Source organism: Coregonus clupeaformis, unplaced genomic scaffold (genome assembly GCF_020615455.1).
Source record: "Coregonus clupeaformis isolate EN_2021a unplaced genomic scaffold, ASM2061545v1 scaf0028, whole genome shotgun sequence".
Lineage (NCBI taxonomy): Eukaryota > Metazoa > Chordata > Actinopteri > Salmoniformes > Salmonidae > Coregonus > Coregonus clupeaformis.
This window is the reverse complement of record NW_025533483.1, coordinates 1,027,501-1,043,803: the sequence shown is the minus strand read 5'-3', so window position 1 is coordinate 1,043,803 and position 16,303 is coordinate 1,027,501. Positions and strand designations below refer to the sequence as shown.

Here is a 16,303-nt window from a genome sequence, read left to right as displayed (position 1 = left end):
CAGGGAGAGACAGCAGTGGGTTAACAGGCAGGGAGAGACAGCAGTGGGTTAACAGGCAGGGAGAGACAGCAGTGGGTTAACAGGCAGGAGAGACAGCAGTGGGTTAACAGGCAGGGAGAGACAGCAGTGGGTTAACAGGCAGGGAGAGACAGCAGTGGGTTAACAGGCAGGAGAGACAGCAGTGGGTTAACAGGCAGGGAGAGACAGCAGTGGGTTAACAGGCAGGAGAGAGACAGCAGTGGGTTAACAGGCAGGGAGAGACAGCAGTGGGTTAACAGGCAGGGAGAGACAGCAGTGGGTTAACAGGCAGGGAGAGACAGCAGTGGGTTAACAGGCAGGGAGAGACAGCAGTGGGTTAACAGGCAGGGAGAGACAGCAGTAGGTTAACAGGCAGGGAGACAGCAGTGGGTTAACAGGCAGGGAGAGACAGCAGTGGTTAACAGGCAGGGAGAGACAGCAGTGGGTTAACAGGCAGGAGAGACAGCAGTGGGTTAACAGGCAGGGAGAGACAGCAGTGGGTTAACAGGCAGGGAGAGACAGCAGTGGGTTAACAGGCAGGGAGAGACAGCAGTGGGTTAACAGGCAGGAGAGACAGCAGTGGGTTAACAGGCAGGAGAGACAGCAGTGGGTTAACAGGCAGGGAGAGACAGCAGTGGGTTAACAGGCAGGGAGAGACAGCAGTGGGTTAACAGGCAGGGAGAGACAGCAGTGGGTTAACAGGCAGGGAGAGACAGCAGTGGGTTAACAGGCAGGAGAGACAGCAGTTGGGTTAACAGGCAGGGAGAGACAGCAGTGGGTTAACAGGCAGGGAGAGACAGCAGTGGGTTAACAGGCAGGGAGAGACAGCAGTGGGTTAACAGGCAGGGAGAGACAGCAGTGGGTTAACAGGCAGGGAGAGACAGCAGTGGGTTAACAGGCAGGGAGAGACAGCAGTGGGTTAACAGGCAGGGAGAGACAGCAGTGGGTTAACAGGCAGGGACAGACAGCAGTGGGTTAGATTAGATGTATTTATCATAACGTGAATGCACCTATTTGTAAGTGGCTCTGGATAAGAGCGTCTGCTAAATGACGTAAATGTAAATGTAGGTTTTTATTTATTTAGCACTCTTATCAAAAGCGACTTATAACCAGCGCATTTAACTAACGTAGATAAAACAACCACATCACACTAATTGTAAGTAAAACCCTTCAAAATACCCACAATGCGCAAAATCAGTGCTTCTAGGTTTTTACCTGGTGAACACAGATGTTGCATTTGTCACAAAAGACCATGTCGTTGCCCTCCTCGCTGTCGGGGGACCGGCACACGTCACAGAGGACGTCCTCGTCGTACTCGATGCCAAGCCCTTCTACCGTGTCGATGGCGTGGTTCATGTTGTCATGACACTGGCGCTCCAACGCCTCCATGGTGCGCTCCAGCGTCAACTCGTCTACAGGCCCTTCCCCTGGGAGAGAGAGAATGATACACCAATCAGAACATGGCGTATCTACAGGTCCCTCCCTTGGGGAATGACAAGGAATAAACCACTGTTGCTACTGCTCCACGTCCCAGAGTAGAAACCGCCCTCTTTTCCCCAAGGCTATACAGTGCATTCGGAAAGTTGACCTTTTCAACATGTTGTTACGTTACAGCCTTATTCTAAAATGGATTAAATACATGTTTTTCCTCATCAATCTACACACAATACCCTATAATGACAAAGCGAAAGGTTTTTAGAAATATATACAAATCTATTAAAACCAGAAACACCTTATTTACATAAGTATTCAGACCTTTTGCTATGAGACTCGAAATTGAGCTCAGGTGCATCCTGTTTCCATTGATCATCCTTGAGATGTTTCTACAACTTGATTGGAGTCCACCTGTGGTAAATTCAATCGATTGGACATGATTTGGAAAGGCACACACCTGTCTATATAAGGTCCCACAGTTGACAGTGCATGTCAGAGCAAAAACCAAGCCATGAGGTCGAAGGAATTGTCCGTAGAGCTCTGAGACAGGATTGTGTTGAGGCACAGATCTGGGGAAGGGTACCAAAAAATGTCTACAGCATTGAAGGTCCCCAAGAACACAGTGGCCTCCATCATTGTTAAATGGAAGAAGTTTGGAACCACCAAGACTCTTCCTAGAGCTGGCCGCCCGGCCAAACTGAGCAATCGGGGGAGAAGGGCCTTGGTCAAGGGAGGTGACCAAGAACCCGATGGTCACTCTGACAGAGCTCCAGAGTTCCTCTGTGGAGATGGGAGAACCTTCCAGAAGGACAACCATCTCTGCAGCACTCCACCAATCAGGCCTTTATGGTAGAATGGCCAGACGGAAGCCACTCCTCAGTAAAAGGCACATGACAGCCCGCTTGGAGTTTGCCAAAAGGCAGACCATGAGAAACAAGATTCTCTGGTCTTTGGCCTGAATGCCAAGCGGCACGTCTGGAGGAAACCTGGCACCATCCCTACGGTGAAGCATGGTGGTGGCAGCATCATGCTGTGGGGATGTTTTTCAGCGGCAGGGACTGGGAGACTAGTCAGGATCGAGGGAAAGATGAACTGCGCAAAGTACAGAGAGATCCTTGATGAAAACCTGCTCCAGAGCGCTCAGGACCTCAGACTGGGGCGAAGGTTCACCTTCCAACAGGACAACGACCCTAAGCACACAGCCAAGACACAACACAGGAGTGGCTTCGGGACAAGTCTCTGAAAGTCCTTGAGTTGCCCATCCAGAGCCCGGACTTGAACCCGATCGAACATCTCTGGAGAGACCTCAAAATAGCTGTGCAGCGACGTTCCCCATCCAACCTGACAGAGCTTGAGAGGATCTGCAGAGAAGAATGGGAGAAACTCCCCAAATACAGGTGTGCCAAGCTTGTAGCGTCATACCCAAGAAGACTCTACGCTGTAATCACTGCCAAAGGTGCTTCAACAAAGTACTGAGTAAAGGGTCTGAATACTTATGTAAATGTGATATTTCCGTTTTTAAAAACCTGTTTTTGCTTTGTCACTATGGGGTATTGTGTGTAGATTGATGAGTGGAAAAAACAATTGAATCAATTTTAGAATAAGCCTGAAATGTAACAATATGTGGAGAAAGTCAAGGGGTCTGAATACTTTCCGAATGCGCTGTATCTCAATAGTGTGAAATCTATCTTTGGTCGCCTCCTGTCTACTTGTCAACACATCAGAGAGACGTGAGGAGAGAACTAGGAGAGGCTTTAGAGAAACAGCCTAATGTTCCTCTTCCCACCCACCCACAATTACCCACAATTACCCACAATTACCCACAATTACCCATGTGTCCTAGCTCAGCGTTGAGTGCCTGCAGCCAGTAGAGGTCCATGTCATCCAGATCATAAGGACACATGGCTTCAGCCAGCTCCTTGATGTTAACATAACCCGTCTCTGTCGAGTCCTGACTCCAGCACTGGATATACCTCCTCTGGAGGGTGAACAACACCTCCTTAGGCTTCTCCGCTATGTTCCTAGACACAGAGAGACAGACCCACGCCCACCACAGACACAATGACAAATTGCTAGCAGTGTCTATTAATCAGACAAATCAGCATCAGTTCCTGAGGTCGAGAGACAAGTAGAGGTGTTGTATGGTTACCTGATGGAGGGCTGTGGGATGGTTTCGGGGAAGGCCGGCACCTGCACCCCCTTCTCCCACTCCTGTCTCCAGGTGTCCCCCAGCAGGTAGTAGTCTTCAGGGGAGACATGGTGAGAGTCCGGCAGCTTCATGGCACTGATCAGGTCTTTCCTGAACACCTGGGGAGGGAGGAGAGGAGGGGGAGGGTTGACACTTAAATACATATATTACATTGTCTGCATCCCAAATGGCACCCTATTCCCTATATAGTGCACTACTTTAGACCAGAGAATGGCACCCTATTCCCTATATAGTGCACTACTTTAGACCAGAGAATGGCACCCTATTCCCTACATAGTGCACTACTTTAGACCAGAGAATGGCACCCTATTCCCTATATAGTGCACTACTTTAGACCAGAGAATGGCACCCTATTCCCTATATAGTGCACTACTTTAGACCAGAGAATGGCACCCTATTCCCTATATAGTGCACTACTTTAGACCAGAGAATGACACCCTATTCCCTATATAGTGCACTACTTTAGACCAGAGAATGGCACCCTATTCCCTATATAGTGCACTACTTTAGACCAGAGAATGGCACCCTATTCCCTATATAGTGCACTACTTTAGACCAGAGAATGGCACCCTATTCCCTATATAGTGCACTACTTTAGACCAGAGAATGGCACCCTATTCCCTATATAGTGCACTACTTTAGACCAGAGAATGACACCCTAGTCCCTATATAGTGCACTACTTTAGACCAGAGCCCTGTGGGGACTAGGGTGCTATTTGGGACACATGGTTGTGTGTGAAGAACACAGGAAGCGGATGTGAGCTGTTCAGGAAAGGAACATCAGCGTAGCGCTACCTCTGCTGGTTTCCTGGGCATGGAGGCGGGGGTTCCAGGTTTACTTCCATACTTGTTGGATGAGCAGAAGGAGGTGGAAGGACCTGAGGAGTACAAGGTAGAGGAGGGTTAGAGAGAGGTAGAGGAGGGTTAGAGAGAGGTAGAGGAGGGTTAGAGAGAGGTAGAGGAGGGTTAGAGGAGGGTTAGAGGAGGGTTAGAGAGAGGTAGAGGAGGGTTAGAGGGGGGTAGAGGAGGGTTAGAGGGGGGTAGAGGAGGGTTAGAGAGAGGTAGAGGAGGGTTAGAGAGAGGTAGAGGAGGGTTAGAGAGAGGTAGAGGAGGGTTAGAGAGAGGTAGAGGAGGGTTAGAGGGGGGTAGAGGAGGGTTAGAGAGGTAGAGGAGGGTTAGAGAGAGGTAGAGGAGGGTTAGAGAGAGGTAGAGGAGGGTTAGAGGGGGGTAGAGGAGGGTTAGAGGGGGGTAGAGGAGGGTTAGAGAGGTAGAGGAGGGTTAGAGAGAGGTAGAGGAGGGTTAGAGAGGTAGAGGAGGGTTAGAGAGAGGTAGAGGAGGGTTAGAGAGAGGTAGAGGAGGGTTAGAGAGGTAGAGGAGGGATAGAGAGAGAGGTAGAGGAGGGTTAGAGAGAGGTAGAGGAGGGTTAGAGAGAGGTAGAGGAGGGTTAGAGGGGGGTAGAGGAGGGTTAGAGAGGTAGAGGAGGGTTAGAGAGAGGTAGAGGAGGGTTAGAGAGAGGTAGAGGAGGGTTAGAGAGAGGTAGAGGAGGGTTAGAGAGGTAGAGGAGGGATAGAGAGAGGTAGAGGAGGGTTAGAGAGAGGTAGAGGAGGGTTAGAGAGAGGTAGAGGAGGGTTAGAGGGGGGTAGAGGAGGGTTAGAGAGAGGTAGAGGAGGGTTAGAGAGAGGTAGAGGAGGGTTAGAGAGGTAGAGGAGGGATAGAGAGAGGTAGAGGAGGGTTAGAGAGAGGTAGAGGAGGGTTAGAGAGAGGTAGAGGAGGGTTAGAGAGAGGTAGAGGAGGGTTAGAGAGAGGTAGAGGAGGGTTAGAGAGGGGTAGAGGAGGGTTAGAGAGGTAGAGGAGGGTTAGAGAGAGGTAGAGGAGGGTTAGAGAGAGGTAGAGGAGGGTTAGAGAGAGGTAGAGGAGGGTTAGAGAGAGGTAGAGGAGGGTTAGAGAGAGGTAGAAGAGGGTTAGCGAGAGGTAGAGGAGGGTTAGAGAGAGGTAGAGGAGGGTTAGAGAGAGGTAGAAGAGGGTTAGAGAGAGATAGAGGAGGGTTAGAGAGAGGTAGAGGAGGGTTAGAGAGAGGTAGAGGAGGGTTAGAGAGAGGTAGAGGAGGGTTAGAGAGAGGTAGAGGAGGGTTAGAGAGAGGTAGAGGAGGGTTAGAGAGAGGTAGAGGAGGGTTAGAGAGAGGTAGAGGAGGGTTAGAGAGGGGTAGAGGAGGGTTAGAGAGAGGTAGAGGAGGGTTAGAGAGAGGTAGAGGAGGGTTAGAGAGAGGTAGAGGAGGGTTAGAGGAGGGTTAGAGAGAGGTAGAGGAGGGTTAGAGAGAGGTAGAGGAGGGTTAGAGAGAGGTAGAGGAGGGTTAGAGAGAGGTAGAGGAGGGTTAGAGAGAGGTAGAGGAGGGTTAGAGAGAGGTAGAGGAGGGTTAGCGAGAGGTAGAGGAGGGTTAGAGAGAGGTAGAAGAGGGTTAGAGAGAGGTAGAGGAGGGTTAGAGAGAGGTAGAGGAGGGTTAGAGAGAGGTAGAGGAGGGTTAGATAGGGTTAGGAGGAGGGTTAGAGAGAGGTAGAGGAGGGTTAGAGGGGGGTAGAGGAGGGTTAGAGAGAGGTAGAAGAGGGGTTAGAGAGAGGTAGAGGAGGGTTAGAGAGAGGTAGAGGGTTAGAGAGGGGTAGAGGAGGGTTAGAGGAGGGTTAGAGAGAGGTAGAGGAGGGTTAGAGAAAGGTAGAGGAGGGTTAGAGGAGGGTTAGAGAGAGGTAGAGGAGGGTTAGAGAGAGGTAGAGGAGGGTTAGAGAGGGGTAGAGGAGGGTTAGAGAGGTAGAGGAGGGTTAGAGAGAGGTAGAGGAGGGTTAGAGAGAGGTAGAGGAGGGTTAGAGAGAGGTAGAGGAGGGTTAGAGGAGGGTTAGAGAGAGGTAGAGGAGGGTTAGAGAGAGGTAGAAGAGGGTTAGAGGTAGAGGAGGGTTAGAGAGAGGTAGAGGAGGGTTAGCGAGAGGTAGAGGAGGGTTAGAGAGAGGTAGAAGAGGGTTAGAGAGAGGTAGAGGAGGGTTAGAGAGAGGTAGAGGAGGGTTAGAGAGAGGTAGAGGAGGGTTAGAGAGAGGTAGAGGAGGGTTAGATAGGGTTAGAGGAGGGTTAGAGAGAGGTAGAGGAGGGTTAGAGGGGGGTAGAGGAGGGTTAGAGAGAGGTAGAAGAGGGTTAGAGAGAGGTAGAGGAGGGTTAGAGAGAGGTAGAGGGTTAGAGAGGGGTAGAGGAGGGTTAGAGGAGGGTTAGAGAGAGGTAGAGGAGGGTTAGAGAAAGGTAGAGGAGGGTTAGAGGAGGGTTAGAGAGAGGTAGAGGAGGGTTAGAGAGGGGTAGAGGAGGGTTAGAGAGAGGTAGAAGAGGGTTAGAGAGAGGTAGAGGAGGGTTAGAGAGAGGTAGAGGAGGGTTAGAGAGAGGTAGAGGAGGGTTAGAGAGAGGTAGAAGAGGGTTAGAGAGAGGTAGAGGAGGGTTAGAGAGAGGTAGAGGAGGGTTAGAGAGAGGTAGAGGAGGGTTAGAGAGAGGTAGAAGAGGGTTAGAGAGAGGTAGAGGAGGGTTAGAGAGGGGTAGAGGAGGGTTAGAGGAGGGTTAGAGAGAGGTAGAGGAGGGTTAGAGAGAGGTAGAGGAGGGTTAGAGAGAGGTAGAAGAGGGTTAGAGAGAGGTAGAGGAGGGTTAGAGAGGGGTAGAGGAGGGTTAGAGAGAGGTAGAGGAGGGTTAGAGAGGGGTAGAGGAGGGTTAGAGAGAGGTAGAGGAGGGTTAGAGGAGGGTTAGAGAGAGGTAGAGGAGGGTTAGAGAGAGGTAGAGGAGGGTTAAAGAGAGGTAGAGGAGGGTTAGAGAGAGGTAGAGGAGGGTTAGAGAGAGGTAGAGGAGGGTTAGAGAGAGGTAGAGGAGGGTTAGAGAGAGGTAGAGGAGGGTTAGAGAGAGGTAGAGGAGGGTTAGAGGGAGGTAGAGGAGGGTTAGAGAGAGGTAGAGGAGGGTTAGAGAGAGGTAGAGGAGGGTTAGCGAGGTAGAGGAGGGTTAGAGAGAGGTAGAGGGGGGTTACAGAGGTAGAGGAGGGTTAGTGAGAGGTAGAGGAGGGTTAGCGAGAGGTAGAGGAGGGTTAGAGAGAGGTAGAGGAGGGTTAGAGAGAGGTAGAGGAGGGTTAGAGAGAGGTAGAGGAGGGTTAGAGAGAGGTAGAGGGGGGTTAGAGAGAGGTAGAGGAGGGTTAGAGGAGGGTTAGAGAGAGGTAGAGGAGGGTTAGAGAGAGGTAGAGGAGGGTTAGAGAGGGGTAGAGGAGGGTTAGAGAGAGGTAGAGGAGGGTTAGAGGAGGGTTAGAGAGAGGTAGAGGAGGGTTAGAGAGAGGTAGAGGAGGGTTAGAGAGAGGTAGAGGAGGGTTAGAGAGGTAGAGGGGGGGTTAGAGAGAGGTAGAGGAGGGTTAGAGGAGGGTTAGAGAGAGGTAGAGGAGGGTTAGAGAGAGGTAGAGGAGGGTTAGAGAGAGGTAGAGGAGGGTTAGAGAGAGGTAGAGGAGGGTTAGAGGAGGGTTAGAGAGAGGTAGAGGAGGGTTAGAGAGAGGTAGAGGGGGGTTAGAGAGAGGTAGAGGGGGGTTACAGAGGTAGAGGAGGGTTAGTGAGAGGTAGAGGAGGGTTAGCGAGAGGTAGAGGAGGGTTAGAGAGAGGTAGAGGAGGGTTAGAGAGAGGTAGAGGAGGGTTAGAGAGAGGTAGAGGAGGGTTAGAGAGAGGTAGAGGAGGGTTAGAGAGGTAGAGGGGGGTTAGAGAGAGGTAGAGGAGGGTTAGAGGAGGGTTAGAGAGAGGTAGAGGAGGGTTAGAGAGAGGTAGAGGAGGGTTAGCGAGAGGTAGAGGAGGGTTAGAGAGAGGTAGAGGAGGGTTAGAGAGAGGTAGAGGAGGGTTAGAGAGAGGTAGAGGAGGGTTAGTGAGAGGTAGAGGAGGGTTAGAGAGAGGTAGAGGAGGGTTAGAGAGGTAGAGGGGGGGGTTAGAGAGAGGTAGAGGAGGGTTAGAGGAGGGTTAGAGAGAGGTAGAGGAGGGTTAGAGAGAGGTAGAGGAGGGTTAGAGAGAGGTAGAGGAGGGTTAGAGAGGGTAGAGGGAGGGTTAGAGAGAGGTAGAGGAGGGTTAGAGGAGGGTTAGAGAGAGGTAGAGGAGGGTTAGAGAGAGGTAGAGGAGGGTTAGAGAGAGGTAGAGGAGGGTTAGAGAGGTAGAGGGGGGTTAGAGAGAGGTAGAGGAGGGTTAGAGGAGGGTTAGAGAGAGGTAGAGGAGGGTTAGAGAGAGGTAGAGGAGGGTTAGAGAGAGGTAGAGGAGGGTTAGAGAGAGGTAGAGGAGGGTTAGAGGAGGGTTAGAGAGAGAGGTAGAGGAGGGTTAGAGAGAGGTAGAGGAGGGTTAGAGAGAGGTAGAGGAGGGTTAGAGAGGTAGAGGGGGGTTAGAGAGAGGTAGAGGAGGGTTAGAGGAGGGTTAGAGAGAGGTAGAGGAGGGTTAGAGAGAGGTAGAGGAGGGTTAGAGAGAGGTAGAGGAGGGTTAGAGAGGGGTAGAGGAGGGTTAGAGAGAGGTAGAGGAGGGTTAGAGGAGGGTTAGAGAGAGGTAGAGGAGGGTTAGAGAGAGGTAGAGGAGGGTTAGAGAGAGGTAGAGGAGGGTTAAGGTGTCTGCATTCTTCCCATCCGAAACAGTGCGTACATACATATATTATGACATTGTGATGTTTTTGTTCGATTTGGTCTTTGGCAAGTTTTTTTTTCTTCCAGCAGGCACGCCGAAGTCTGTAGCCAAAGTCTCCGCCACTTCGTGATTGGTCAACAGCAGGGATTCTTCAATTAAGTATGTGGTCATTCAACGAGAGACTAATTGTTTTCAAGCACATTGTTTCATTGAGAAATACTGCACCAAACATCTTAGTTAGATGTAAAATTGATGACTAAGATCTCCTCGGCAACAACTTCAAAATGAATGACAGATTTCTTGCGTTATCTTAGATTAATTCTGATTATTTTGAGGAAGTGTATACCGGCTACAGCGTCTCAAGATGGACAAACAGTACTATTGCAGTTTTTTTGTAATCATTTTTCAGGCTAAAGTCTTTTAAGGGAGTATGCGAGCACACTGGTTCAGTTCGTTGAGAACTCTGCACCAGCCGAAACAAAGTATGCAGAAGGCTTTAGAGAGAGGAAGAGCGGTTAATGTTTAAAAAGACATTAAGTAAAAGCTTTTCTCTGTTTATAGACAGCATGTGATTCTCAATGACTGTCGTGGGTTTCATCATGTCATGACGTAAAGACAGTTGGAACTCACTCTCATTGTCAGAACTGTCACTGCTGCTTGAAGACCTGAGCCGTTTCATCCTGATGTATCCTACAGGGAGGAGGGGAGACAGAGGCAGAAGACATGAGACAGAGCTAAGAGACAGAGTAGCTCGCAGAATGACGCCTCTGTACTAGCTAATTATAAACATTCAGGGGAGCATTACGCCTCGATCAGATCGACAGCGTCCTTCCAGCAATGCAGCGTCAAATTCTGCTGTCAAACTTTCTTCATTATGTAATCCAACATAATGGATATGTGCAACAAAAGTTCAACATTCACCTTCTGCTACTATTTCTGTCAAGTCTAAGCATACAGTTTGATGCATACGTTGGATTTATCCAACCTATGCAACACACCGAATGCACTGCAACGCAATGCTGCAAGGCTAACGCAGCGTTCCATTGGAAATTAATGTACTTCTGGTACCAAAACACAGTGGCGCTGTCGGCGTCATCGAGGCGTTGCCTACATAATGTACGTCTGCCTTAGATACAGTGCCCTCAAAGTATTCACACCACTCAACTTTTTCCACATTTTGTTGTTACAAGGTGGAATTAAAATGGATTTAATTGTCATTTGTTGTCAACGATCTATACAAAATACTCCAATGTCGGAGTGGAAGAAAAATTCTAAAATATGAAGAAAATATATATATATCTTGATTCCATTTACATTTTAGTCATTTAGCAGACGCTCTTATCCAGAGCGACTTACAGTTAGTGAGTGCATACATTTTCATACTGGCCCCCCGTGGGATTAGATAAGTATTCAACCCCAAGTCAATACATTTGAATCACATTTGGAAGTGATTACAGCTGTGAGTCTTTCTGGGTAAGTCTAAGAGCTATGCACACCTGAATTGTACAATATTTGCACATTATTGGTTAAAAAATTCTTCAAGCTCTGTCAAGTTGGTTGTTGATCATTGCTAGAAAGTCATTTTCAAGTCTTGCCATTAGATTTTCAAGCAGATTTAAGTCAACTGTAACTAGGCCACTCAGGAACATTCAAATGGTAAGCAACTCCAGTGTAGATTTGGCCTTGTGTTTCAGGTTATTGTCCTGCTGAAAGGTGAATGTCTACCAGCATCTGGTGGAAAGCAGACTGAACCAGGGTCTCCTCTAGGATTTTGTCTGTGCTTAGCTCTATTCCGTAATTCCCCCCCCAACAAAAAAAAATAACTCTAGTCCTTGCCGATGACAAGCATACCCATAACATGATGCAGCCTCCACCATGTTTTAAAATATGAAGAGTGATGTTATATTGGATTTACCCCAAACATAACACTTTGTATTCAGGACATAAAGTTAATTGCTTTGCCACATGTTTTGCAGTATTACTTTAGTGCCTTGTTGCAAACAGGATGCATGCTTTGGAATATTTGTGCTTCAGGCTTCCTTCTTTTCACTCTGTCATTTAGGTTAGTATTGTGGAGTAACTACAATGCTGTTGATCCATCCTCAGTTTTCTACTATCACAGCCATTAAACTCTGTAACTTTTTTAAAGTCACCATTGGCCTCATGGTGAAATCCCTGAGTGGTTTCCTTCCTCTCCGGCAACTGGGTTAGGAAGGACGCCTGTATATTTGTAGTGACTGGGTGTATTGATACACCATCCAAAGTGTAATTATTAACTTCACCATGCTCAAAGGGATATTCAATGTTTTGTTTTACCCATCTACCAATAGGTGCCCTTCTTTGTGAGGCGTTGGAAAACCTCCTTGATCTTTGTGGGTGAATCTGTGTTTGAAATTCACTGCTCAACTGAGGGACCTTACAGATAATTGTATGTGTGGGGTACAGAGATGAGGTAGTCATTCAAAAATAATATTAAAACACTATTATTGCACAGAGTGAGTCCATGCAACTTGTGACTTAAGCAAATGTTTACTCCTGAACTTATTTAGGCTTGCCACAACAAAGGGGTTGAATACTTTTTGAATCAAGACATTTCAGCTTTTCATGTTTTATTAATTTGTAAAAATGTCTCAAAACATAATTCCACTTTGACATTATGAGATATTGTGTGTAGGCCAGTGACAAAAAAAATCTACATTTAAATCAATTTTAAATCCAGGCTGTAACTAAATGTGGATAAAGTCAAGAGGTGTGAATACTTCCTGAAGACACCGTAGGTATCTTACGGTTCTATACTGTACTTTAATCACATTCATAGAAGGCTCCAAAGATCGGCAAGTCTGTCACTCACCATAAATGTCAAGTCTAAAAGCATGCTAGAGTTTCCCTCTGGTGACCTCCAACCAACCTCTCCTCATCCATGCCTAGAACAGTAATAACAGAAACAGGGTTAGAACTGACTGGACCCGAGAACGGGACCTTATTCTCTATATACACGGCTTCTGACCAGAGCCATCAATCAGACAATGTATCCTGATGATTCATGAGAACTTGTTCTCAACTGGCTTACCTGGTTAAATAAAGGTGAAATTAAAAAAAAATCACTGTGCCAGACTTGTGGTCTGTCTGTCTGTCTGTCTGTCTGTTAGATTAATATTCCTAATGATTCACTGTGCCAGACTTGTTGTCTGTCTGGCTGGCTGTTAGATTAATATTCCTGATGATTCACTGTGCCAGACTTGTGTCTGTCTGTCTGGCTGTTAGATTAATATTTGCTCTGGCTGCTGGAAGCTCCCTGGGTGAAACAGCAGCAACAATACACACAGGCAGACAGACTACGGTAGCTGTGGAGGAGAGATGCATTACTGATGATCAGTCAGGTCCACACACAGCATAGGTACTGCTACTACTGCTATTACTACTACTACTACTACTACTACTGCTACTGTACTACTACTACTACTACTGATGCTACTACTACTACTACAGTTGCTACTACTACTACTACTACTACTACTGATGCTGCTACTACTACTACTACTACTGCTACTACTGCTACTACTACTGCTACTACTACTACTGTTGCTACTACTACTACTGCTACTACTACTGCTGCTACTACTACTGCTACTACTACTACTACTGCTACTACTACTACTACCATTGCTACTACTGCTGCTACTGCTACTACTACTACAGTTGCTACTACTACTACTACTACTACTGCTACTACTACTACTGTTGCTACTACTACTACTGCTACTACTACTACTACCATTGCTACTACTACTACCATTGCTACTACTGCTGCTACTGCTACTACTACTACTGCTACTACTACTACTGCTACTACTACAGTTGCTACTAATACTACTACTACTACTACTACTACTACCACCGTTGCTACTGTTGCTACTACTGCTGTTGCTACTAATACTACTACTACTACTGTTGCTGCTACTACTACTACTACTACTACTACTACTACTACTACTACTACTACTACTACTGTTGCTGCTACTACTACTGTTGCTGCTACTACTACTACTACTACTACTACTGTTGCTACTACTACTACTACTGTTGCTGCTACTACTACTACTACTACTACTACTACTACTACTACTACTACTACTACTACTGTTGCTACTACTACTACTACTACTACTACTACTGTTGCTACTACTGCTACTACTACTACTGACAATAGCTGGAACAACCGAGCGAACAGACGCGAACTGGCTGAGTCAATTCAGTGGCTAGCTTTGCACTTGGCTAGCTAACAGTAGCTGCTAGGGGTAAGTCATAACCTACACTTGTGTTTTGTTTTTTACATATTGATAGCCCGAGTCGCTCAAGGAATTCGGGACATGGGTGACTAGTTAACGTTAGTTTGGCTCTCTCGGTGTGTTCGTGCCGTGAAAGGAGGGGTTCTTCTTTGTCTGAAAGCAATGGCTAGCTAGTTTGCTAACTATTCTAGCTAACTAACTGGCTGAATAAGTTGACGACGGACTCGCTCAAGCTGTCGGGACTAACCCACAACGTTAGACACGGACACAAACGATCTGCTTGTGTGTTGATACACTGGTGGTTGTTGTGGCTGAGTATTGGCGCTAAACCCTGCTGCTGGAGACCGGCATGCTAGCTGGCTGTGGCGTCTTATGACGAGGTGCCCGGACGTTTTTCACGGAATAATACTGCACCTAGTTAGCTAGCTGAATAAACTAGGTTAGTCTATTCCTAGAAAACATTGAACCGCTGTAGTTTACAACAATTATAGTTTCTGAGGTGGAAGTTGGGAGAGTTATATTTGGGAGTTGTGGTGAGGGAGGCCCCGCTCTCTCCTTTCCCAGATGTTTAGTTCATTTCATTCCGATCTCCTCTGCATTATTGTAGCCATTTGCTGCAGCCTGTCAACTATGCCTCTGCCTATCCCTGTTCTCTCCTCTCCGCACAGGCTACACAAACGCCTCACACCGCGTGGCTGCTGCCTCTCTAACCTGGTGGTCCCTGCACGCACGACCCACGTGGAGTTCCAGGTCTCAGGCAGCCTCTGGAACTGCCGTTCTGCTGCCAACAAGGCAGACTTCATCCCAGCCTATGCTACCCTCCAGTCCCTCGACTTCTTGGCGCTGACGGAAACATGGATTACCACTGAAAACACTGCTACTCCTGCTGCTCTCTCCTCGTCTGACCATGTGTTCTCGCATACCCCGAGAGCATCTGGTCAGAGGGGTGGTGGCACAGGAATCCTCATCTCTCCCAAGTGGTCATTCTCGATTTTTCCCCTAACCCATCTGTCTATCTCCTCATTTGAATTCCATGCTGTCACAGTCACTAGCCCATTTAAGCTTAATATCCTTGTCATCTATCGCCCTCCAGGTTCCCTTGGAGAGTTCATCAATGAGCTTGACGCCGTGATAAGTGACGCCTCCTGAGTGGCGCAGTGGTCTAAGGCACTGCATCGCAGTGCTGACTGTGCCACTAGAGATCCTGGTTCGAATCCAGGCTCTGTCGCAGCCGGCTGCGACTGGGAGACTCATGGGCGGCGCACAATTGGCCCAGCGTCGTTCAGGGTAGGGGAGGGAATGGCCGGCAGGGATGTAGCTCAGTTGATAGAGCATGGCGTTTGCAACGCCAGGGTTGTGGGTTCGATTCCCACGGGGGGCCAGTATAAAAAAATATATATATGTATTCACTAACTGTAAGTCGCTCTGGATAAGAGCGTCTGCTAAATGACTAAAATGTAAATGTAAATGTAAGTTCCTTTCCTGAGGATGGCTCACCCCTCACAGTTCTGGGGGATTTCAACCTCCCTACGTCTACATTTGACTCATTTCTCTCTGCCTCCTTCTTTCCACTCCTCTCCTCTTTTGACCTCACCCTCTCACCGTCCCCCCCTACTCACAAGGCAGGCAATACGCTTGACCTCATCTTTACTAGATGCTGTTCTTCTACTAATCTCACTGCAACTCCCCTCCAAGTCTCCGATCACTACTTTGTATCCTTTTCTCTCTCGCTCTCCTCCAACACTACTCACTCTGCCCCTACACAGATGGTAATGCGCCATCGCAACCTTCGCTCTCTCTCTCCCACTACTCTCTCCTCTTCCATCCTATCATCTCTTCCCTCTGCTCAATCCTTCTCCCTCCAATCTCCTGATTCTGCCTCCTCAACCCCCCTCTCCTCCCTTTCTGCATCCTTTGACTCTCTATGTCCCCTATCCTCCCGGACGGCTCGGTCCTCCCCTCCAGCTCCGTGGCTTGATGACTCATTGCGAGCTCACAGAACAGAGCTCCGGGCAGCTGAGCGGAAATGGAAGAAAACTAGACTCCCTGCAGACCTGGCATCTTTTCACTCCCTCCTCTCTACATTTTCTTCATCTGTTTCTGCTGCTAAGGCCACTTTCTACCACTCTAAATTCCAAGCATCCGCCTCTAACCCTAGGAAGCTCTTTGCCACATTCTCCTCCCTGCTGAATGCTGCCCCCCCCCTCTCTGTGGATGACTTCGTCAACCATTTTGAAAAGAAGGTTGACGACATCCGATCCTCGTTTGTTAAGTCAAATGACACTGCTGGTCCTGCTCACACTGCCCTACCCTTTGACTTCTTTCTCCCCTCTCTCTCCAGATAAAATCTTGCGACTTGTGACGGCAGGCCGCCCAACAACCTGCCCGCTTGACCCTATCCCCTCCTCTCTTCTCCAGACCTTCTCCCTTACCTCACCTCGCTGATCAACTCATCCTTAACCGCTGGCTATGTCCCTTCCGTCTTCAAGAGAGAGAGAGTTGCACCCCTTCTCAAAAAACCAACCCTCGATCCCTCCGATGTCAACAACTACAGACCAGTATCCCTTCTTTCTTTTCTCTCCAAAACTATTGAGCGTGCCGTCTTTAGCCAACTCTCTTGCTATCTCTCTCAGAATGACCTTCTTGATCCAAACCAGTCAGGTTTCAAGACTGGTCATTCAACTGAGACTGCTCTTCTCTGTGTCACAGAGGCTCTC

At 48.2% G+C, this 16,303-nt stretch overlaps 1 protein-coding gene across 2 annotated transcripts in view; it reads right to left on the bottom strand.

Moving 5' to 3' along the window:
* The window catches only part of jade3 (jade family PHD finger 3), a 37,258-nt gene that overhangs the window by 14,586 nt on the left and 6,369 nt on the right, over window positions 1-16,303 (bottom strand). Inside the window, exons 2-7 of one of the 2 annotated variants that reach the window (XM_041889514.2) lie at window positions 12,149-12,221; window positions 9,928-9,987; window positions 4,457-4,539; window positions 3,602-3,759; window positions 3,283-3,473; window positions 1,234-1,445 (exon numbers count right to left, since the gene is read on the bottom strand). In XM_041889514.2, the coding sequence (XP_041745448.1) occupies window positions 1,234-1,445; window positions 3,283-3,473; window positions 3,602-3,759; window positions 4,457-4,539; window positions 9,928-9,976 (693 nt within the window). In that variant the 5' untranslated portion in view covers window positions 9,977-9,987; window positions 12,149-12,221. The remainder of the gene's footprint in view (window positions 1-1,233; window positions 1,446-3,282; window positions 3,474-3,601; window positions 3,760-4,456; window positions 4,540-9,927; window positions 9,988-12,148; window positions 12,222-16,303) is intronic. The other variant, XM_041889515.2, reaches the window with a different exon arrangement.